This window comes from Heterocephalus glaber, unplaced genomic scaffold, assembly GCF_053883595.1.
Source record: "Heterocephalus glaber isolate CG9 unplaced genomic scaffold, H.glaber_assembly_v1.0 deba00001687, whole genome shotgun sequence".
NCBI lineage: Eukaryota > Metazoa > Chordata > Mammalia > Rodentia > Bathyergidae > Heterocephalus > Heterocephalus glaber.
This window is the reverse complement of record NW_028258412.1, coordinates 28050232-28073789: the sequence shown is the minus strand read 5'-3', so window position 1 is coordinate 28073789 and position 23558 is coordinate 28050232. Positions and strand designations below refer to the sequence as shown.

At 42.0% G+C, this 23558-nt stretch overlaps 2 protein-coding genes across 2 annotated transcripts in view; one reads left to right on the top strand and one right to left on the bottom strand.

Moving 5' to 3' along the window:
* The first annotated feature begins 28 nt into the window (after positions 1-28).
* Znf891 (zinc finger protein 891) lies at positions 29-21095 on the top strand. Its single transcript, XM_087198460.1, is given in 6 exon segments — positions 29-715; positions 9243-9302; positions 11222-11913; positions 11915-12244; positions 12246-12716; positions 12718-21095. Coding segments are annotated over 4 exon segments (1203 nt in total). The 5' UTR covers positions 29-715; positions 9243-9302; positions 11222-11767; the 3' UTR covers positions 12974-21095.
* The window catches only part of Znf140 (zinc finger protein 140), a 25546-nt gene continuing 15136 nt past the window's right edge, over positions 13149-23558 (bottom strand). The window contains 1 exon segment of the mRNA XM_004844052.3: positions 13149-23556. Coding sequence (XP_004844109.1) covers positions 23525-23556 — 32 coding nt within the window. The 3' untranslated portion in view covers positions 13149-23524.

The following is a 23558-nucleotide window of genomic DNA, read 5'->3' as shown; positions in this document are numbered from 1 at the left end:
CGGGACACAAAACTGAGCGCCTCGCGGGGCATCTTGGGAAATGTAGTCCTGACCGCGCCTTCTTCCTCCCTCCGTACAGGTAATCGTGTTCGGGCGCAGGTGGGTCACTGGTAAGGCCGCGTTCGCCCTGCCTGGAGGGGTCCCCGCGGGCGGTGAGCGACTCGCCCGGACGAGCAATAGCCGCTGCGGGGAACAGAAGGAGGGTTTGCCCGGGGCTCGGAAGTCGGGAGGAGCTTCTTGTCTCGAGGCTTCCGCGACTCCGCCTCGGCCGGGCGGATTGCGGTGCTTCAACACCATGGATATCGTTTCCTTCATTCTGTGCTGTTATCAGCTGCCAATCCTGCCTTTGGATTCTACTGAGACCAGTGCTGCGGGTGGAAAAAGAATTCAACCAAAGTCAAGGTGTAAATGAGCCGAAAACCAAGACCAGACCAGTACCGCAACAAGCCTTTATTGGAGGGACAATCTGCCGAGCTGCCTCTGAGCAAAGGAGTGCAGCACCGTGGCAGGGACTGGAGCACCTTTATAGAGTCTGGGTGGGGCTTGGAAGATGTCGTGACGGTGAGGGGTTGGAGGGTTTGTAAGGTGCATCACCAAGGGATTGGAGGAGCCTGTGACATCACTGGTTGCCAGGAAGGGAGCAAGGATCTTTTGGCGGGAAGAAGGGCATGATGGTAAGGCAAAGGCAGCCATTGTATGTAGCGGCCATTTTAAGGTGAGGAAAAGTTACCGTTCCAGGCTTTTTTATGGTTGTTGGGCGAAGGTCTCTTCTTCTCGAGCTACTTTAAGCTGACAAAGGGGTGAAGATTTGGGCTAGACCTGGATTGACGGCAGGTGGAAATGTCCTCTCGTTGCACTGGTTGCCATAACAAGTTCCGTGACTGGTTGGTAAATGCCCTCGTGTGTTCCTGTAAGAAATCTTGAAAACAGCGAAACAGACAGGATCCGAGGAGCAGGGTAAGGCAGATGATGACTAGTGGCCCCATCAGAGGAAGGAGCCAGGGCAGCCAATTATTTAGGGAAAAGAGGTTTCTGTTTGCCCCATTTTTTATGCGTTGATCAATGCTTGAGGCCCTTTCAGTGAGTTTTTTTGCTGCATCTCGTACTATACCTGATTGATTTGTATAAAAACAACACTCTTCTCGTAGGAAGAGACATATACCGCCTTTCTCTGCTGTGAGGAGATATAGCCCCCTCCTATTTTGGAGAGTGACAGCCACTAAGGAATCTATTTGGCTTTGTAAAGTTATGATTGATTTAGCTATTTCTTTTAGGTTATCACTTAACTCTTTCGAAAGAGTTTGAAATTGAGTTAGTGAGGTAGCTAGGCCCCCTACTCCTGTCCCTATACCAGCAGTGATGCCTAGTCCTACATGTAAGGATATTAGCTGGATAGCTTGTCTATGTCTGACCTGTGCTTTAATTGGCACTGATAGGGTTTGATTGTTTGGGACTATATCACTGTTAGAGCTGAGGTAAACTAGTGTGCAAGTTCCAGTCCAGTTAGTTGGTAGGCAGGCACAGGTAGGCCCAAGTTCCACAAGTTCCACACCTTGACTGAGTAAACAGAATTGATTGTGTATGTTGAAAAGATGTGTGAGTTTGTTGTTTTTATTTTCCCATACTCCTAGTGTTCCCGCCAACACAGCGCCTGTTAGGGGTTGAAAAGGTCTTTGGGTTGAGATTTGGGTGGCCCCACTGGTCTTATTTCCCCACTGGAGGAAGAATCTCTTGGTATCCACCAGAAGCCATTCCGAAGAATGGTTAAATGTTGGAATAAGAAGGCACTGAAGTGGGATGGAGGGGGGTGGCTGTGTTGAAAGGGATCCAGGGAAATATACCCTTGCAAGGCTTGTGGTGACCATTGCAAAACCTCGAATTTATATTGAGAAGACCCTGTGTTGTAAGTGTAGGAGCATCCGTGTAGTGGACAGGCTGAAGAAAGGGAGCATCTAGGGAGACTTTGTAGTTAACATGACTTGATGAGGCCTGTAACTGTAACGTGTAATTGCACTTTTGAGAGGGGAGGTGTCTCACAATGGGGCCCATGGACAGGTTGCACTGAAAGCAAAGTGGGGCTCGGAATCTCAAGATAATGTTATCAGCTATAGGTCCAAGTATAGGTTTTTCCCTACACTCGTATAAAGAGAGACCCCCATGTGGACCACCAATAGCCATATAAGATTGAAGGAGCCGGCCTGCATGACCTGTTTGTGTTTTTTGTCATGTCAGTGATGTGAAAGTTGGTGATGGACTGTTTGTTAAGTAGCTGTAATGGACCTCCCATCTTATATTGAGGATGGTAAGTGAAATGGACTATTGGTAGTAGTCCAGACCTTTGGAGGTACTGGGGTGGCTGTGTAGGAAGCAGTGAATAGGGATATACAGAGCCAACAGTCACTGGCTAGTGATGGATTGAGTCTATTTAGTAGGGAGTGGGTTAGCTGTAGCATGTTGTCTAGATAGTGTAGAAGGAAAGAGTGAGTTAATTGGAGTATGTTGTATATGTGTGTGGGGTTAACAGGTAGGAGTGGGATCATGGAAACTGAATGTAGAGGGAGGAGGATGAAAATGAGGGGATTTGGGAGAATTGTGGTGTGAAACCCATAGCACATGACAGGACAATGATGAGTCCTGCCAAAGGGAAGAAGAGAAGGGTGAAGAAACATTTTGTGTATTAGCAAAGGCAAATAAGAATACCGAGAAGAATCATAATTAGGTAATAGGTTGCTGCAAGAACATACTTTTGTGAGAAGGACCAGTCAGTTGGGCTCATGGCAAAGAGTCCAATTCCAAGAAGGGTACCAAGGGACACAAGAAGCAGAAGGGAGAGGATGTCAATGGGAAGGCCCATAGCCAGGGTGTTGCAATACCCCATGAATGTTGTCTAGAATAAGGGGATATCTATGAATTGAGGGACAGGCATTGTCAGGCAACTAGAAGAAAGAGGTAGAGGGGAACTTCCTCAGGGGTGAAATCAGGGGGCCCTGATAGTAGCTGTCAATCATCCATTCATGTATAGTTTTAATTACCACTTCACATTTCTCCTCATTATCAGTGATCCAGAGCCAGATAAGGCCCTCCTGAAGTGCCTGGGTAAAAAAGTAGAATCATGCTGAGGCCGCTTAGGGGCATCAGTCAGATGGTGGCTCTTCAGGGATTTGGGAGAGTTTGAGTCTTAGAGGGCCTGTTAAGAGAGAAGAGTAGAGGAGTTTCGGGTTGCTCTTTTGGCTGATCTGCCTGGAGAGCCAGAGGGGCTCTTTTTATTCTGGAGAGGTGGAACCAGAGCACCTTTCCTTGAAGTTTGACTGCTGTGGGGGTGGTTAAGGAGACAGTGAAAGGTCCTTCCCAGCGTGGCTGGAGGGGTTTTTGGGAAAGAGCCTTGAGATATACCCGGTCACATGGGGAAAGAGGAGGATGTAGGATGTCTGATGAGTCTGGAGAAGGAAGAGTTGGATCTGCTAGAGTCTGAAGGAGAGGACGAGCATAGTTAAGTGTTGGAAAATAATCAATGAGAGGTGGTGAGGGATCAGGTAAGTTAAGAAATAGGAGAGATCACCCATACATTAACTGAAAGGGGGTTAAATTTAATGGTTTTCAAGGAATTGAGCAAAACCACTTGAGAGCCAAAGGGAGGAGGGTTACCCAGCTTTGTTTTAATTCCATGGAAAGTTTGGTTAACTGAGTTTTAATTAGCCCATTAGCCCAATCAACCTTGCCTGATGACTGGGGACGATAGGGGATATGGAGTTTCCACTGTATGTTGAGTGCCTCTATTACCTGTTAGGTGATCTGGGAGACAAAGGTAGGTCCATTATCAGACTGGATGGAGCATAGGAGGCCAGATCAAGGAGTAATCTCTGTTAGGAGTACATGGACTACACTGGCTGCTCCCTCCGATGTACATGGAAATGCCTCTCTCCACCTCGTGAAGGTGTCTACCAGGGTCAGAAGATATTTGGCTCTTTGGATGGGGGACATGTGAGTAAAATCAATTTGCCAATCTTCCCCCAGTAGCTGTCCCCAGGACTGGTGAGTTTCTGTACGTGTTTGGAGACTTCCTTGGGGGCTGGTGGTGGAGTAAACAGTACAGGCCTGGGGTATAGCTTGTGTGTGTAGTTAGAGATGGATAATATAGGAAAGGCCTAAGAAGGTGTAGGAGGGGTTGGGTCCCTATATGGAGAGAGTTGTGGAGATTAGTGAGGAGAGGTATTATCTGATCATCTGGAATGACGTGGCGCCCCCTATAGAGGAGCCAGTTATCTTTAAGTGTGCACCCTTTTCTATGTAAGTGGCCTTTTCTTGGGGGGGTGTATCTGGGCTCCAGGGGTGGAATAATTAACATTTGATTTTGAGGAATGGAGGACTGTGCCATTTTTTCAGGCAGTTTGATCGGCTTTGTTATTTCCCTGGGCTATGGGAGAAGATGGGGATTGATGTCCCTTGCAATGAATGATGCCTGTTTATGTTGGGAGAGCTGCTGCCTGGAGGAGAGCGTGTATCAGGTGCCTGTTGACAATGACCTTCCTGGTCATAAAGCCTCTCTCTTTCCGGGTAGAGTTGTGAGAATGTAGGGTATGGTAGGCATATTTGGAGTCAGTGTAGATGTTGCCTCACTTGTTTTGTGCCAGAGTAAGGGCTCAGGTGAGGGCAATCAGTTCAACCTGTTGGGAAGTGGCATTTAGTGGCAGTGCATTGGCCTCAGTGGTCTGCGTGAGAGAGACTATGGCGTATCCTGCCCCCTTTTTGCCTGGTACATGGCCGGGAATTGAGCTGCCATCAGTGAACCACATGAACTCCAGGTTAGGGATGGCCTTTGAGGAGATATTGGGGAGAGAAGGGAGTAGATTTTCAATACCCTCCATACAAGAGTGGGTGGGCACCTAAGTGGCCTCAGGGAGCAGTGATGCTGGGTTAAAAGGAGGGCAGGATTGGAGGGAAAAGGTCGGGTTTTCTATAAAAGCAGCATGGAAAAGTTGTAGCCGAAGGGGTGACAGATGTGAGAGGCTATGATGTGTGAGTAGGTCCTGTAAGCAATGGGGTGACTTTACTGCCATTGGTTGGCCAAAAGTTAGTTTAGAGCTCTCTTGGGCTAGGAGAGAAGTGATTGCCAAGGCACATAAGCATGCAGGCCAACCCCTGACAGTGAGGTCTAGTTGTTTGGATACATAGACAACAAGGGCAAAATGCAATTCAGTGTTTTGTCCCAAGAGCCCCAGTACCAGACCTGCTCACTTGGTGACATAGACAGTAAATGGTTTTAAAAGGTTGGAAAGAGCTAACACTGGGGCACAGAGAATAGCAGCCTGAAGTTTATGAGATGGTTTTTTGCTGGATACTCTGTCTACAGGCTCAAATGGATCCCCCGTGGAAGCATCATAAAGGGGTTTTGCAAACAGACTGAAATTGGCTATCCATAGGCAAAGGAAGCCTGTGAGTCCCAGAAAAGACAGAATCTTGGCTTTAGAAGAAGGAACTGGGAGGTCTTGAATAAGCTGTTTGTGGTCTAGTGTGATCTCTAGCTATTCGTATAAGATCTTAACCCCAAGATATTGGACTGTGGATGGGGGCCTTGTCCTTTGAGACTCAGTATCCTTGTTGGCACAAAAAGTTGAGGAGTGAGGCCATGTGTTGTTGGGAGAGCTCAAGGGAGGAGCTGCATAAGAGTAAGTCATCCACATATTGGAGCAATTTAGAGGAAGATAGATCTAGCATCAGAAGATCAGCAGCTAGGGCTGTCCAAAAAGGTGTGGGCTGTCCCAAAACCCCTGTGGGAGGTGTGGGACTGTCCAGGTGAGTTGTCAGGAATGACCAGAATCAGGGTCTGTCCAAGTAAAGGCAAAAAGGTCTTGGGATGCTGGATGTAAAGGAATTGTAAAGAAGGCATCCTTAAGGTCTAAGACCGTAAAGTAACAAGAGGAAGATGGAATGTGGGACAAGAGAGTGTAGGGGTTAGGAACTACAGGGTGTATGGGGAGCATGGCAGCATTGATGGCCCTTAGGTCTTGGACCAATCGGTAGGAACCATTGGGCTTTAAGACCGGCAAAATGAGAGTATTGTATGGAGAATGAGCAGGTCACAGGAGTCCCTTTTTTAGGAGGTCTGTGACAGTGGGTTTGAGCCCCCATAAGTTTTAGAGCTATGGGATATTGAGGAATGCTGGGGAAGTGAGAGGAATCTTTGCGGGAGATTTGAATACAAGAGTGGTGGCTGGCAGTGGAGGGGGTAGAGGCATCCCACACAGAGGGATTGACATATATAGAAGAGGATATATCAGAAGAGCTGGAGGATAGATCTGTCGAGAGGGCTGCCTGGAGCAGCAGAATGTTGGTAGGGTTTAAATTTGTGAGATGGAGAATGAGAGAGGCCCTAAATTTGGAAAGGATATCCCTGCCTGGGATGGGGGTGGGGCAGCTAGGGATAATCAGAAAACTGTGTGAGAACATGCTGCCTAACAGGGAACAGGGTAGGAGTGGGGTGATTAGGGGGTTTGAAGGCACCCTTTGAACCCCCAAAATAGTTACTGTGGAGAAATGACCTGAATATTGTGGTAAGGTCAAGTATGTAGCCCCTGTGTCAGGCAAAAATGAGATAGGCTTACCTGAGACACAGTCACCCTGGGCTCGCTGGGAGTGATGGCCATGGGGGCTGCAGGTGACCCTGGGCACCATCAATCCTCTGTCACCAGGCTGATGAGCTCTGACAGAGATGTCTCCGTACCTGCTGTCTGGGCTTAAGGAGGGGATGGCCTCTTACCTTTTTGGCGAAGGGGACAGTCAGCCCTCTAGTGGCCCGTCTGCTTGCAGTCAGGACAGGGGCCAGGCGGTGTTTTGGGATTGGGGCATTCATTGACCCAGTGCCCAGTTTGATTACACTTAAAGTAAGCCCCAGGGAGCCTGTCATGAGTGAATGTCTTCTTGTAGGACGGCAGTTTGCCCTGTAGGGCTACTGCTAGCATCTGGTAATTAGCCATTTTTTGTTGTTTTGCCTGTTCCTCATGGTTATTGAACACCTTAAAGGTGACATTGAGGAGCTCAGTTTGTGTGGCCTGGAGGCCCTCCCCGACCCTTTTAAGTTTTTTTCTAATGGCAGGGGGGGGCCTATGAAATGAAATGAGTGTTAATAACAATCATTAATATCAATCTTGGTATATTTTTGAAGAGCATCGGCCAATCAGGAAAGAAACTACGCTGGGTTTTCTTGGGGGTCCTTGAGTTACCTCTCTGATCTTGTCAAAATCGACTGTCTTTTGGAAAATCCTCTGTAAGCCTTCCATGAGACAGACAATCATATAATCTCAAAGATCCCTGCCTGGGTCTTCGTCCTGACAAGTCCAATCAGGTTGGGTGTCTGGTACTGCCTGTGTGCCTCCTAGCTTGGTTGGGTCTGGCATGGAAATCATCTGCCACTGCCCTCCAGACCTTCTGGCACTCTGGGGAGAGAGAAGTGGAGAGAATCATATAGATATCTCACCAGGTCATATCATAGGACTGAGTAAGGTAGGGGAATTCTTTAATATAGAAACTGCAATCTAAGAAAAGGAGCCTAAGCATTTTTCAATCTGAGAAAGATCAGAGAAGGAGACAGGGACATGTACTCTAATAATGCCCTCAGTCCCAGCGAACTCTCAGAGAGGCATTTGTGTAGCTGGGGCCTATATAGGAAGGGTGTAAGGTGGGGAGTATATGGGGGTGAAGGAGAAGATGGCAGAGGGTGAGGATGAGAAAATGACAGAGGGGAGGGAGATCATGCAGAGGCAGAAGATGAGCTAGTCTAGTTTTAACGTTGGGGAGGAGGGACTAAAGGAGAGTGATCGGTGGGATTGAACGTGTCATACTTGGGCTAGAAGTATCTGAGAGGGTGAGCAGGTTTGACAGAGAGAGGGGTGAAAGCATAGGTCTAAGAAGGCTTGTAGGTAGGGGATTTCTGACCATTTGCCGTTGTGTTGACAGAAATTGCACAAATCATGCAGTATATTAAAATCGAAAGTGCCATTTGGGGGCCATTGAGACCCATTGTCTAATTAGTACTGTGGCCAGATCTGATTACAATAGATGAGTCTTTTTGGTTTGAAGTCTGGTCCCAACAATCCAAGGGGCTGGAGTTGTGCCAGGAGGCAGCCTAGAGGCGTTGAGAGGGGTGTTTGGATTGCTGGGCTCCCATGTTAGGGCGAGTGAGAAGTAGGCAGCTCCCTAGGAGAAGGGCAAAAGGGAGGAGCATCCTCGTCCCCTTTGACAATCTCCGAGTGAGTCTCTGAAGGGAGAGAATGAGAGGAGCTGGGCCAATGGGGTGTCTCCCAGGAGCATGGTCCTGGGTCTCTCTGACCAAGTGCTTGGATTTCTGAGAAGCCCCCAGAGGGAGAGAATGAGAATGAGACAGAGGATCCGTGAGAGGGAGGCTGAACTGCCTACTCACCCAGAGATCGGTGACTGGTGTGGATGTATGGCATCGGCAATGGCAAAGGCAGAGACCCCCGAGAAGGTCCTGGCTCGGCAGATGTCGTCTAGAGGAGACAGCCAAAAGGCTAATTGACCCCAACCCATGGGGGATCATCACTTAATCTACTGCTTACCTCCTGGGTTTCAGCACCAGATAAGGCAGGTAAAAGAGCTGAAAACCAAGACCAGACCAGTACTGCAACGAACCTTTATTGGAGGGACAATCTGCCGAGCTGCCTCTGAACAAAGGAGTGCAGCAGTGTGGCAGGGACTGGAGCACCTTTATAGAGTCTGGGTGGGGATTGGGAGATGTGACGGTGAGGGATTGGAGGGTTTGTAAGGCACGTCACCAAGGGAGTGTAGGAGCCTGTGACATCACTGGTTGCCAGGAAACAAGCAAGTATCTTTTGGGGGCAAGAGGGTCATGCTGGGAAGAAGAAGGCTGTCTTTTTGCAGGAGAAGCCATTTTGGGGCTAGGTTTAGGTGGGGAAACACTGCATCATGGAAAGAAGGCCAGTTTGGGTGGGAAGGAAGCCATCTTGGAACTGGGTTTTGGCGGGAAGAAGGGCATGATGGGAAGGAGAAGGCAGCCATTATATGTCGTAGCCATTTTAAGGTGAAGGAAATTATCACAAGGCACATGGGGAAGCAAAGATCCTTGCTGCTCTGAAGGAAGGCTGCGTTCGGGGGAGGGGGCCGAGGGTTATGCTTAGGGTCAGCATGGGAGGGCCTGGGAGTGTAGAACTCAATGCTAAGGGTGCCATATGCTGTTGGTAGACTGACATTGATTTCTTGTTCCACAGGCCGAGTGCCCTTGGTGCTGCCAGAAACCAGCCTTCTGGGCAAAATGAATGAACAAATATGTAAGATTAATCTTAGTGGTCAAGGGGATCAGAATAAAATGCTTCTTCTTGTAAGGGACTTCTGACGTGGTGTTCTTTAGGATGTGTCAAGCAGTTAGGTGATGCATTTCTGTGGGAAGTTCACAAGGTGGACAGGTAATGTTCAACCACAGGCTCACCGCCCAGCTGCAGTGTGGTTTCAAAGAAACTAGGGGGAAATAATTGTGACTTCGCATGATATTTTCACCTATGTTGAGAATTAAGATCACATTTTCATCTTGCTTTGTACATTCCACCCCAGTTACAAGAACAAGATTTTTTTTTATTTAAATTTTGCTTCTTTTATTATTCCAGCAAACATTACACTAGAGAAAATGACTGGGAAAATACAAATAGATTCATTAAAAACATATTCATTCTGTTACATTCAGAAGTATGCAGGGGCTGGGGATTTAGCTCAGTGGTTTTGCTGCCTGCTGCGCAAGTGCAAGGACCCGAGTTTGATCGCTGGTACCAAAAAAAAACAAAAACAAACAAACAAAAAAATCAACTCAGAAGTATTCAAAACAATTTAGTTATTGCAAAGCTGTGATTCCCTTTCTAACAAAGCATTTTATAAAACTGTAGTGTTGCCATTGATTCCATTTTAATACAAAATACTTATAAATACAGTACAATATAAAAGTAAACTGTATAGTGCCTTCCACAAAAGGATATATTAAGGTGCTTTACAAATATACCAATTTAACCCAAATTACATTTTGCTTTAGATTAAAAGAAACACACTAAATGTTTCACTTTAAATACCAAAGGGATTTTTGTTTATTAAAGAAAAATTTCTGAAGTACCTTAGGTAACAGCAGCAGCAACATCTAAAATCCTCTCACTGTATTCTCTAATTTACAACATATTATTAAATCAGAATAAAACATTTCCACTCACAGTTTTGCACTTTGCAACAGCAGAAGCTAATAACTTTTTTAAAAAGTCAATCTCAAAGTGACTTTTTAGTCATACATTCTACAGTTTCTATTACAAGTAAGGTAGAAAACATATAACAATAGGGCCTGCCTTAGGACACCACTACAAGAACAAGATTCTATAACTTTCAGGACTAATTTGGTGCCAGGCATGGTGATGCACACTTGTAATCCCAGCACTCTGACAGGCTGAGGAAAGAAGATTGCAATTTTGAACCCAGCCTGGGCAATTTAGTGAGACCTCATCTCAAAATAAAAAGTGAGGATATAGCTCAGTCCAAAGGCCCTGGGTTCAGCCCTTCAGTCTGCCATCAATAACAATTTAGATAGCATAGTGTTTTTTCTTTATTTGGGAAAACAGTTTTTCCCTTGAAAGTTTATACTGTTAGGAGGCAGAATCTTTGGTCTCAAAATCTACACAGTTAACCTGCAACACAGCCTTTTTAAAGGTGGTTAGTTAAATTAGGCTTTGTAGTTCTTAACTGAGACAATTTTGGATACCTTTTTTTTTTTTTTTTTGTACCAGGGATCAAACTTGGTTCCTTACGCTTGCAAGGCATGCAGTTGCAAGGCAGGCAGTGGAACCACTGAGGTAAATCCCCGGCCCATACAGATATTATTTGTAAATGTTTCAGAATTTATCTCTTGAATGATTAGGACTCCTTTAAAAATCTTAACCAGAATATTATCCTAACTACAAGATTAACAATTTCTTCATCTCAGATTTATAGACAGTGTTGAAATTTTTGTTTTCCTATGAATTTTATTGATTCATGTTCCAAGTAAAGTTCATACAATTCCAAGGCTCTTATTCTAAAGTTTCTCTTAGAGAAATTATCTCAATAGTGTCTCAATTTAGTTTTCTATTACTTTAAGCACCTTTGAAGATGTTGTTGCTTTGAATTTTTCTGTTACATTATAGATACTCCTCATTTAATGACCTGTTTAATGACTATTCAGATATAACAATGAAGGTGTGCTGTTTGGACTTAGAACCTGTGTGAGAAAAACCAAGAAGGAAAGACTAGTTGCTGGATTATTGACAACATGGTTACAAGAACCAGTGACCATCACGGATATAACTGGAATTCACTCAGGAGGAGTAGATGATGCTGGACTCTGCTCAGAGAAGTCTGTACAAAGATATAATGTTGGAAAACTATAGAAACCTCACAGCAATAGAGTATCAATTATCCAAGCTTTCCGTGAATTCCATCTTGGATCAAGAAGAGATAAACACTATGAAAAGAATTCCCCAAACTCTCTGTCCAAACTGGAAGATTGAATTTAAAACCAGAGAATCAATTCCTACACATAACATCTTTGGGGAAAAACCATCCCATGGATTGAAAATACAATTCATAATGAATGATTGGTCCTCCACATTACGAGAAGACTGGGAATGCCATACAATCAGAATACAGCACAAGATCCCAGAGAGACATTTCAGGCAAGTGACACATACCCAAAAGAAAACAGCATCTCAGAAGAATTTCTGTGGCTATCATGAATTACAGGAAAACTCTAAACTTAGATCAAAACTTACGTTTTCACAGAGGGTTTCCACCAGTAAACACTGCCATAAAACACATAAAATGTAACTCAGATATTCGTTTAAAACATAATTCAGTGCTAAACAGTTATGATGATAACTATGAATGAAAAGGTCTGTAAAAGTCATGAATATGATCATTCTTTATGGCATCTTGCAAGAATGCCAGCAACACAAAAAGAGTACACATGCTCTCAATATGGTATGCACTTCCAATATGATAGTATGCTTCCTTTACATAATAATCTTCACTTGGCAAGACATTCCTGTGAATGTATTAAAAACAAGAAACCTTTTTGTCATCATTCATGTCTTAAGCAACAAGAGCAAATTCATACTGAAGACAAACAGCATGAATGTAATCAATGTGGAAAAGCCTTCAAAAGGATTTCTAATTTTATTTTGCACAAGAAAAGTCACATGGGTGAGAAACTGTGATTGTAAAGAATGTGGGAAAGTATTTAATGATTCCTCAACCTTAAGACATGAAAGAACTCACACTGGAGAGAAACCCTATGAATGCAATCGATGTGGAAAAGCTTTCATTCAAAAAACAACTCTTAAGGCTCATGAGAGAACTCACACTGGAGAAAAACCTTATGAGTGCAATCAGTGTGGAAAATCCTTTGGCACGAGCTCTTACCTTATAGTGCACAAACCCATACACTCTGGAGAGATGCTCTGTGACTGCAGTGACTGTGGAAAAGCCTTCAACACAAGCTCCCACCTTAAGGCTCAAAAGAAAATACACACTGGAGAGAATCTTTTGGACTGCAGTGACTGTGGGAGAGCTTTTAGTGGTCTCTCCTCCCTTAGAATGCACATCAGAACTCATACTGGAGAGAAGCCCTATGAACGTACAGAATGTAGGAAACCCTTCTGTGTTTCCTCTTCCCTTAGGAGACGTGAGAATTCACACTGGAGATAAACCCTAGGAATGTATTCAATATGGAAAAGCTTTTATTCAGGGCTGGGGATTTAGCTCAGTGATTCTGCTGCCTGCCTCGAAAGCACAAGGACCCAAGTTTGATCCCCAGCACCAAAAAAAAAAAGAAAAGCTTTTATTCAGAACTCTCCACTTACTATACACAAAAGAATTCATAAGGGGAGAGAAACCTAAGTATTATAAATGTGGAATTGTCTTTTTTATTCTCTTATAGATAATTCCAAGCTTATTATTTTTTATTCTTAGACTAGCATTTAAGGCTATTAATGGCCTTAAAAAACATTCATGTAGCTATATAAGACATTTTGTTCTATGATAATTTATATTCAGCTTTGAATATTGTCTAATTGGTTTTGTTTTGTTGGTTTTTTTGTTTTGTTTTGTGTGTGTGTGTGTGTGTGTGTGTGTGTGTGTGTGCACGCGCGCTGGGGATCAAACTCGACCTTGGACTTGCAAGGCAGGTGTGGCACCACTGAGCTAAATTCCCAGCCCTGTTCTCTTTTTTTTTTTTTTTTTTGCAGTGCCAGGGATTGAACTCAGGAGCTTGCGCCTGCGAGGCAGGCATGGTGCCACTGAGCTAAATCCCCAACCCTGTTCTCATTTTTTGATCCCGGCTATTTAGAATTATTATTATTATTATTATTATTATTATTATTATTATTATTTGGTACCAGGGATTGAACTCAGGTCCTTGCACTTGTGAGGCAGGTGGTGGAACCACTGAGCTAAATCCCTGGCCCTAGAATTACATTTTTAATCTGTTGTATGAAGATTTTCAGTTGCCTTTTTATTAAGAATTTTAAATCTGTTCATTGTTTTCATGGTACCTAGTATTTTCTTAAGAGTTTTGTTCTGTCCCAGGGAAGCAGATACTGTTACTAACCTAACACTCAGCCTTCCTTACTAGTAAGTCTAGTTTTAGTTAAGGATACTAATTTGCATAGTTCTAAAACCTTTCTCAGCCTTGTAGGCAAAGGTAGCCATATCCCTCATTCTTGACCAGTCAAAAATAGACTGATATCACTGGGAACTGAATTGTTTTATTCTTTTTGACTTTCACACTGTCTTTCTCCCTCTCCATTGTTCTCTTCCCTGGAATTTTCCCGTCTTGGAGCTGAAAGATCTATCTTGTGACCATAAGAATGATAATTATTGCCTAAGGATGGTATAAAAAAAGATCCTGGATCCCAAAGACACCTTTATATAGCTGTGCTAGCCTGCTGCTTATTTCAGGACATCTTTTTATGTGCAAAAAATAAGCTTATTGACACTTTTTTTTTTTTGGTACCAGGGATTGAACTTGGGATCTTGTGCTTGCGAGGCAGGTGGCAGAACCACTGAGCTAAATCCTCGACCCACTTATTGACTTTTAAAGCAGCAGTGCATGAGTACAATCAATACAGTGACCTTTAAAAAAAAACGGGTATATAAACTTAAATATGTTACTTTAAAAGTTTGCATTTGAAAAGGAATCTAGAAAAGGGAGAATAGTGTTTACAACCTTTTTGTACTTCTGCAGTAGGTGAAGAAAGACAGCTGACATCACTGGAAGCAGTACTTCAGAGAAGCAAGAAAGGAATCTCAACATTTCAGCATCAGAAATCCAGAAAGTTTCAGATAGAGGGGAAATTACTAATTTTAAATACTAAGTGGAACTTGCAATTCCACTTCCTGGTCTTTCAGATACTGACCAGAGTAGCTCTAATGTATTAAGAAACAAAATATGGGGCCGGGGATTTAGCTCAGTGGTTCCACCGCCTGCCTCGCAAGCACAAGGACCCGAGTTTGATCCCTGGTTCCAAAAAAAAAAGAAAATACGGAAAAAATGTCCATATGAAAGATAAGGATAGTAGTGCCACGTTTAGTCATATTAACTTTATACTATAGGGAGACATCAGATAAATAGGCTAATAATACAGTTCTAGACTTGAAGTGTCTAGAATAAAGATACATTTTATTGATGCATTTTATAGACTGTAATAGGCTTTGTGAAGGTGACTAAGATTGCCTAGGGGAAATGGAATGCAGAGAATGTCTGCCATTGACCATGAAGAACTGTATTTGCAAGTAGAGAAAAGGAATGAACCACTGTAGATAATGGAGAAACCAGAGACGCTGGAGTTTCACCAAACCAAGATAAACCAGTCTAAAAGGAATATGATATAAATTGTTTTCAGTGTTACTTAGGGGTCCAATTGGATGAAGTCTTAAAAAGTGAACCTATATAGCCATGTGAAGATCATTAAAAGGCAGTAGGGGAGAATGAAGAGACATTTGAATATTGACTGAAAACAACTTTGCATTCCTTTTTAAAACACTAGTTTCTCTTGGTGAAACTCATGCTTTTAAGAAAGGAACTGCAACATTCTGGAAGGCTGGGACAGGATCACAAGTTGGGGTCCAGCTTGAGAAAGAACAACTTAGTGAGACCTTGTCTCAGAAAGATCTGGGGAATATATTTCAGTGTGAGGCCCCTGGATTCAGTCCCCAGTACCACACACACACAAAGAGGTGAGCTAAGCTGGGCACGGTGGCACATGCTTGTATAGAGGCAGCAGGATTGTCCAACCTGGAGAAAAAGAATCTGAGGAGGTAGAACAGGTTTAGGTCTGAATGTGATGGACGTCAGTTTGAAGGATAGTTAATAGGCTCTAAGAAGATGTAATTTTGGAGCACAGACAGGATTGGCTTTGGTATTAGGAGTCCTTCCACCATTCTCAGGAGAAAGGAGGCATGGGTGGGATGGGTTGGGTTTGGTTACCTGTTTACTCATAGCTAAGTGAATTGAGTCGTTCAAGTATCTCAACTGTATAATGCTGTTCAGTGTTTGAGATAATTTCTGGCCCATTGTGCTAGTGCTAGTCAGTAACCTAATTTATATTATAAATATATTTCTTCCTTTTTTATATGACCCCAGTTTTGCAAACAGTACCGTTGTGTCCATTTACAAAACTTCATATCACAGGCTCCTGGTAGTCAAGAAGCCATTTCCCTGTTCCTGGCTACTAGAATATAGACAACATTGTACTGTTCCTAGTAGGATTATCTGCTAAGAGTAAGGGATGAAATACTGGCAGACGTTTTCCTAAAGAAGATCCTCCCCAGTTGTCAGTAGGACCTTCAGTGGGTAAGTCCAAAAAGTAGGCTGCAAATTCTTAGGAAGGAAAGTTCATTCAAGTAGAAGATAGCCAGAAACAGGACAAAGTGGTACTCTGGATGGTATGTGCCTCAAAGAAATTAGTTTTTACAAAGCTGCTGTGGTTAGACACAGTATTCAAGAGGAAGAACACTGATCTTATGTTCCAACCTATATATACTGTGGAGTACATGGGAATAAGGGCCTCTGATGTGACTGTCATCGAGTAGATTTATTTTTCTCCCAGGTTAAGGTAAAGAAGGCAGTGTTTACAAAAGTAGTTGAGGATATTAAGGGAATTTCATTGTCACGCAGGAATCTTAGAAGACACCGTGGTTAGTTTCCAGAATAGCATGAGGAATATAGAAGTATGTGATGAAAGTATTGACAGAACAAACAACAGAGCTAGGGGGTGAACTGAGGCTTTGGACCATAACCAGTCCAAACAAAATTTAGAGGGAGAATACATTACATCCCAGAAGTCTCTAAGAGGAGTATGAATACTTAAGTCTAGTAAGATTCATATAAAGTTTGGAAAGGAGAGCTTACAATCAGGTGAAACCAACCTTTTGTTCATGAGGTGTTAGCAGCCCTAAGGGGTTCAGCAGTAGCAGTAAGCAGTTGGAAAATGATCCCAAATACATGTGGTTCTTGGGCAAGATCATCATCTTTAGTACTCACCGAAGGGTTGTGCTCTACCTGGTTTGCAATGTATACATGAATTCTGGCCCAGTAATCTTGGTACACCAGCAGGTAGATTCAGGAATGGTTTCACCCAAAATATCTCTTGGTTTTATGGTTGTGTGCAGTGATAGCAAACCTTTTAGAGCTTATATTGATAACAAACAGCCCTCAGTGGCATGCGTGCCACAGGTTCACCAGCACTGCACTACAGATTGAACCATTATAAATCTTTGAGGACAATCTCATTAAGTCACTAAGTTGTTCAGGCTGGGCTCTAACTTGTGATTGTCTTGCTTCCGCCTTTGAGTACTGGGATTATAGATGTTTGCCACCACACTTGGCTTCTCACCTAGATCTTACTGCACCTCTCAATTGCCATGATTTAAATCTTAATTTGTTCTAGTATATTTTCTATATAGTGGCCATAGTATCTTTGTTTTTTTAAAAAAAAAGACTTCATTGTAGGGCCGAGGATTTACCTTAGTGGTTCTGATGCCTGCCTTGCAAGCACAAGGTCCCAAGTTCGATCCCTAGTACCAAAAAAAAAAAAAAAAAGACTTCATTTTTTTCATTTAATTTTATTTTTTGGTACCGGGGATCAAACTCGGGTCCTTGCACTTGCACAGCAGGCGCAAAACCGAGCTAAATCCCTGCCCCAAGACTTCATGTTTTAAAAAATTATAAATGTAATACAGAGAAAAATTGCCCTAAACAGAAGATAGCTTTTCTCCTTCTGGTTCTACTGCCTTAGAAATTTAACACTGTACGTGTATGCATTGTTAGACTGTAATATATGTATATACAGATTTTTTTCTGGTACCAGGGATTGAACTCAGGTCCTTGCGCTTGTGGGACAGGTGGCGGAACCACTGAGCTAAATCTCCAGCCCACTATACAGATATTTACTAATAAGATTAAAGTATATCTGAGTGTGATAATATAAACTTATAATTCCAGTACTAAGGGAGGCTGATAGGAGGACCACAAGTTCAAGTCCAAGTCCTCTTAGGGCAACTTAGCAAGACCATCTCAAAAGATGAAAAGGTAGAGAATGTAGCTCAATGGTAGAGCATACCCTGGGTTCTGTCTAGTACTGCCAAAAAAAATCTGAATACCTTTCATTCCTTGCATTGTGATTCCATGTTATGTAGTTCTATTTTTATCCTTAATAGCTGTAGAATATTTGGTTACATAATTATACTATAATGTGCTTAATCTCTTCAGATTTATTTACAACAGTAAACTATAATGCAGGGAACAGTATTGTTTACATATCTTGCTTTCATTTGTTTGCTGTTCTACTCTTGGAGTGATCCATCTAAAGTACTAATCCAATCATACTACTTTTCACTTTTAATGCCTCCAGTGACTTCTTTGAAAATCTTACAAGAACTTGCTGAAAGTGTTACCTACCTTTTCAAGTTTTTTCTTTTTGCAGGGGGCGGGTGAAGTACTGGAGGTTGAACCCGGGGCTACATCCCCAGCCCTTTGTAAATTTTTTTGAGACGAGGGTCTCATTGAGTCACTGAGTTGCCAGGCTGGGGCTCAAACTTGGAATTGTCCTGCCCCAGCCCAGTGCTGGGATTACAGCGGTGTACTACATACCCATCCTCCTCTTTACCTCCATAGTCTCTCCCTACCTTAACCTGGCATATTCTTTTTTAGGCATAGTATTTTTGTCTGCTGTAACATTACTTGTGATACTTTCACAGTATTGCCTGCTTTTGTACCTTGATTCTGTAAATTTGGATAAGGTAGGAATTCACTGTTTTACTCCTCTTATGTGGCCCAAAGTGTTCAATTAAATATTCAGTAAACTTTTTGCTTTTTATTTTACTTAGTATCTCAGTAGAAGTTTAACTTAAAATTTTTAAGTGATTGTATAAGGCAACAATTGTATGGAAACAGTATTTCTTTTTTCTGAGGACTGCTATCAGCTCTCCTAGAAAAGTGTTGCAGTAGTATAGGTTTGTAGTACAGGTACGGAGAGATGATGACTGTTCAGAGACAGAGACTAGCAGCTCAGTATTTGTTCATACTCTCACCACTCACCCCACTATTAGCTCATACAGATTAATATTTTTTATTAATTTTTTTGTACCAGGGATCGAACTCGGGATCTTGTGCTTGTGAGGCAGGTGGCAGAACCACTGAGCTAAATCCCTCACCCTCATACAGGTTATTTTTGGCATGGTCATTGTTCAGGATACTCTATTGTGTATTACAACATTAAAAGGAACAAATTGGTACAAGGTCCTGAGTTGGATCCCTGGGACCAAAAAAAAAAAAAAAAACCAATTGATCAAGTACATGTGAATGATAATGTCCTCCTTTAGGCTAGCAATGTAAGTATGGATTAATACAATAGTCCTCCTTTATCTGCAGTTTTACCTTTCATGGTTTTAGTTACCTACATGGTCTGAAAATATTAAATGGAAAATTACAGAAGTAAAGAACTCTTGAATTTTGTTGTTTTTTGTTTTGCCCTGAGACAGGATTTCACTATGTAGTTCAGGCTGGCTTTGAAGTCACTATGTAGCCCAGGCTGGCCTCAAACTTGAGGTGATCCTCCTGCCTCAGCCTCCAAAGTGCTGGGATCATAGGCAAGCACCACCATGCCTGGCTTTGAGTTTTAAATTGCACACTGTTCTGTGCACCCTGATGAAGTCTTGCAGTGTCCAGCCTGGGAAGTGAACCATCCTGTTGTACAGTACATCCATTCTGTGTATGTTATCCACATATTAGTCACTTAGCCTTCTTGGTCATCAGATCAACTGTCTTGGCATGCTGTGCATCTATTCAGGTAACACACATTTTACTTTGTAATGGCCCAAAAGCACAAGAGGAGTAATGGTAGCGATTTTTTCACATCACATTGTTAAAAAATTTTCCACTTGTGGTATAATACTGGCAATCAAGAAGTTTCAGATCTCAGATTTTAAGGTTATAGATGTTTATCTTGCATATGTACTGTTTGGCACTATCTGCAATTTCAGGCATCTACTGGTCATCTTGGAATGTATCCTCCAAAGATGAGAGGTAACGACTATACAGACTTTCTGGGGATAGCAATGTATGCAAAGCTGGAATATTCATAACCTTTAACCCAGAAAAACTTTACTGAACATTTATAAAAGAGCTCTTCATAAAAACATGTATAAGAATACTATCTCAGTTTCATCTCAGTTTCACACTAGAGAAAAATTGGAAAATTCCTACATTTTCCAGTTAACAGCTAACTGTTTTATGTATGTCCATTAATTGAAGACTGTCACTGAGTGACATCTGGAGATACGGGTGGCTGTTGTTTGTTTTCTGTGTTTTGTTTTGGGTTTGGTTTTGCTTATTTTTTTATTAGTACATGTTTGCAGCACATAAAATTTTACATTCATCTTAGGGAATGTACATGTACACAATACAGCTTCTTGTTTTTTAATCCCCTTCCCATCCACCTCCCTCCCTCTGCCTCTAAATCCTCTTTCCCAATTTTCATTGTTCATATTATTCTTAGCTCATGTTCATGACATATAACATTCATCAATGTTATTAGATTCCTGTACATGCCATACCTTTATTCTACTTACTTCCCCTCCCCCTCACCTCTTGCCCTCAGTCTCCTGGACCCTTCCTATTTGCAAGAGATCTGTCTCCTTCTTTCCTTCTATCCATTCTTTATTACCCTCTTTGTACTCTGCCTTACTGAAATGACACATGCTATATGGTATTTAAGCTTGTTTGTCTGATTTACTTCATTCAGCATTATATTTTCCAGGTGCATCCATTTCCTTACAGATGTCACAAATCTGTCCTTTGTGGCTTAGTATTCCATTATGTTTAGATACTACATTTTCTTTATCCACTAGTCTGGGTATACAGGCTGCTTCCAGGATTTAGCTATTATGAATTATGCTGCTGTGAATACTGGTATCCATGTATTGTAGTATGATATCTTTAGCTCTTTGGAGAAGATACCTACTAGTAAAAGGGAAATAGCTGGTTCTTTTTTATTTTTTGCAGTACTGAGATTTGAACTCAAAGAGTGCTCTACCATTCAACTACAGTAATACTGTACCTCAGTTCACGAACATTCTGTTCACTGAACAATTCAGTTCACAAACAAAAGTGTTCAACAAAATTTTTCTACTGTTCAAACTCCGCATTGGGTGGTTAACACAACTGTGGCCATCTTCTCTGCAAGAAGGTGAACACAGCCATCTTCCCCAGAATCATGCACCAAATTAAGTTCATGAACTGAAGTGCCACTACATTTTCAATGAGTCCTAGGCTCTCCCTCAGTTGAGGAACTTTAGGGCTGTGAACGGCTTCACTATGGGAACTGAGCCAAGGATGTGAACACTACTTACAGTTATTTCAGTTTGGTTTCTGGCTAGAAGATGTAGTTTCCCTACATATATATGAAATAGCACTTTGGAAACTGAGCCATCTATTTTATCTTGGGAATACCATGATTATCTGTTGCCACAGAAATATGTGATTAAATCTCTTTAACACTCCATCCCTTATTTTCTTGTTCTTATTGTGCCTAGCCTCTACCATGCCAAAATTTCAGGCCATCTTCATTACCGAAAATGGGATCTTATTTCCTTCATAGACGCTCCCAACATCATTTACAGCTTAGAGAGACAGGCAGAGTTCTTTAAGGATGATGGTACATGCATCACTAATGTGATTTCTTACTTCTTTGAAGGGAGTGTTTTATTACTTTTCCAAGGCTGATTATAGCTGAGCATTTAAAAGATCTATTCATGGTCAGGAATGACGGTATATGCCTGTAGTCTCAGCACTCTAGGAGGCTGAGGCAGGAGGATATCCACTTTGAACCCAACCTGGGCAACTTAGACCCTGTCTCAAGATCTAAAATATTTTTAAAAGGCTGACAATATAGCTAAGTGTAAAGGCTCTGGGTTCAATCCCCAGTACCATCAAAAAAATCCATTCTGATATTCCTATCTCCCTCAATAGATGTTAAAATGTTCAGATATCCACTCAGGGCCTTGAAATGTGTTCCCTATGAATGAGGGAGGACAGATCCCACTGAGTGGATAGGAGAGTGGGGCTTATATCTGGATCAGAAAATAGAAGGTACCTGGTATATCCTAAATAATATCAATTTGAATAATTTTTCATTTCTCCAATTTTTTTTTTTTTTTTGGAACCAGGGATTGAACTCAGGACCTTGCACTTACAAGGCAAGCGGCGGCACCACTGAGCTAAATCCCCAACCCTCTCCAATATTTTTGACAGCTCAGGTTAACCTGATTTTTACTATGATAGAGACTACCACCACCCAAGAAAAGTGAATCATTTACTGGATACCCAAATCTTTCAAGGCATGTTTCTCATGATAGTTTGAGACATTATATGGTTGTAAGATTAAGCAGCCTCTCCTAAACAGTTCTTACAGTGTTTTGGGAAGCTTCACAAATGTGTACACAAAATGTCATACCTAATGCAAGTCTGAGGAAATACAATGCTTCTAGTAATACCTGTAAATCAACTACATGATTGAGAGCAAAAGTCAAACTCCACCTTCTCCAGTGAAATATTTACCTAATAACACCTTCTACAGACATGTCCTCAGTACAGTCACTACAATATCAATGCTTAACAGTTACCTCTACTCATCCTGTAATTGTATAAAATTGCTTACTTTCTCAGTCAAAGCAAACTTAATCTGATGCTGTGAGCTCTGCCCGCTGGGCAGCTGATAATGCCAAATCAGCTTTAAATACGTGCTCACAACTGTTCTCCAAAAAAAAAAAAAAGGGCAGGGGATTTAGCTCAGTGGTTCCGCCGCCTGCCTCACAAGCACAAGGTCCCAAGTTTGATCCCCAGTACCAAAAGGAAAAAAAAAAAACTGTTCTCACTGTAAAGGGGACAAAGAGGAAAACTGCTTGGGCATTTTCCTGGGTGTAGCTTAAACTAATTTCAGACAGTCTATAGTCAGGTTCAAATATATATGAGCGTAATTTTAAATCCAAATCCTCATCTCAAAAGTAAAACCACATAACTAAAAGTGTTTCCACACTGGTATATTTGTACAAAATAGCACATTAGTTTTCATTGTTGATGTCAAAATTGTGGTAGTTACATTTTCACAATCACACCTGCTGTGGAGGAAATCAAGTGCAAGGTTATTACAACCTAAAAGATTTATTCACAACTTCCTTTTCTGAATTCACTTTAAAATTCCCATCCTCTCCATCCAAACACAAAAAAGACCTTTGCTTATATTGTTTCTGTCCAGCAATCTAAGATTATTGTTACTCATCACAGTGATAGTTTTTTCCCCAGTATGGTTTTCTTTTGACATACTGCATAAAGTCAGCCTACACTCACCTAGAGTTGCTTTCTCTCTTTCAAGAGTATTTAGAGCTGGGGATTTAGCTCAGTGGTTCTGCTGCCTGCCTCGAAAGCACAAGATCCTGATTTCGATCCCTGTCCAAAATAAGAATTTAAAATTTTAGTTAAAATTGCATGATAGTCTTTTCCAAATCATTGTATCACTTCATAAATTATCTAATGTCCAAACAAAGTAACCCTTTTGTAATGTTTTTCCTTATAATTCTGTCCTAGTTGAGCTGACAGAAGTAGGGTGAGGGCTCATCTCTAAAAGCTTCTTCATGTCTGATATGTACTCTTTCTTGGAAGATATTTAAAAATACAAAATAACAGATATTACCAGATGATATCTTCTCAATACTGATTTCGTCTTCTGATGTTGCAAAAACAATGAACTGCTACTAATAGCTGTCCCACATATTCCTGGGGGTTTCTTCAGGATGAATAAGATATAGCCCACATTTCTTTACATTCAACACATTCATATAAGACTTCTTTCTAAGAGCTCTCTGAAGTGAAAGTAAGGCATTATTTTTCTACGTTTGTTTTTAACTAAATATTCTTGGGTTTTTGGAGTGTGATTCACTGGTGTTCAGTAAGAAATGAGTGGTAAATG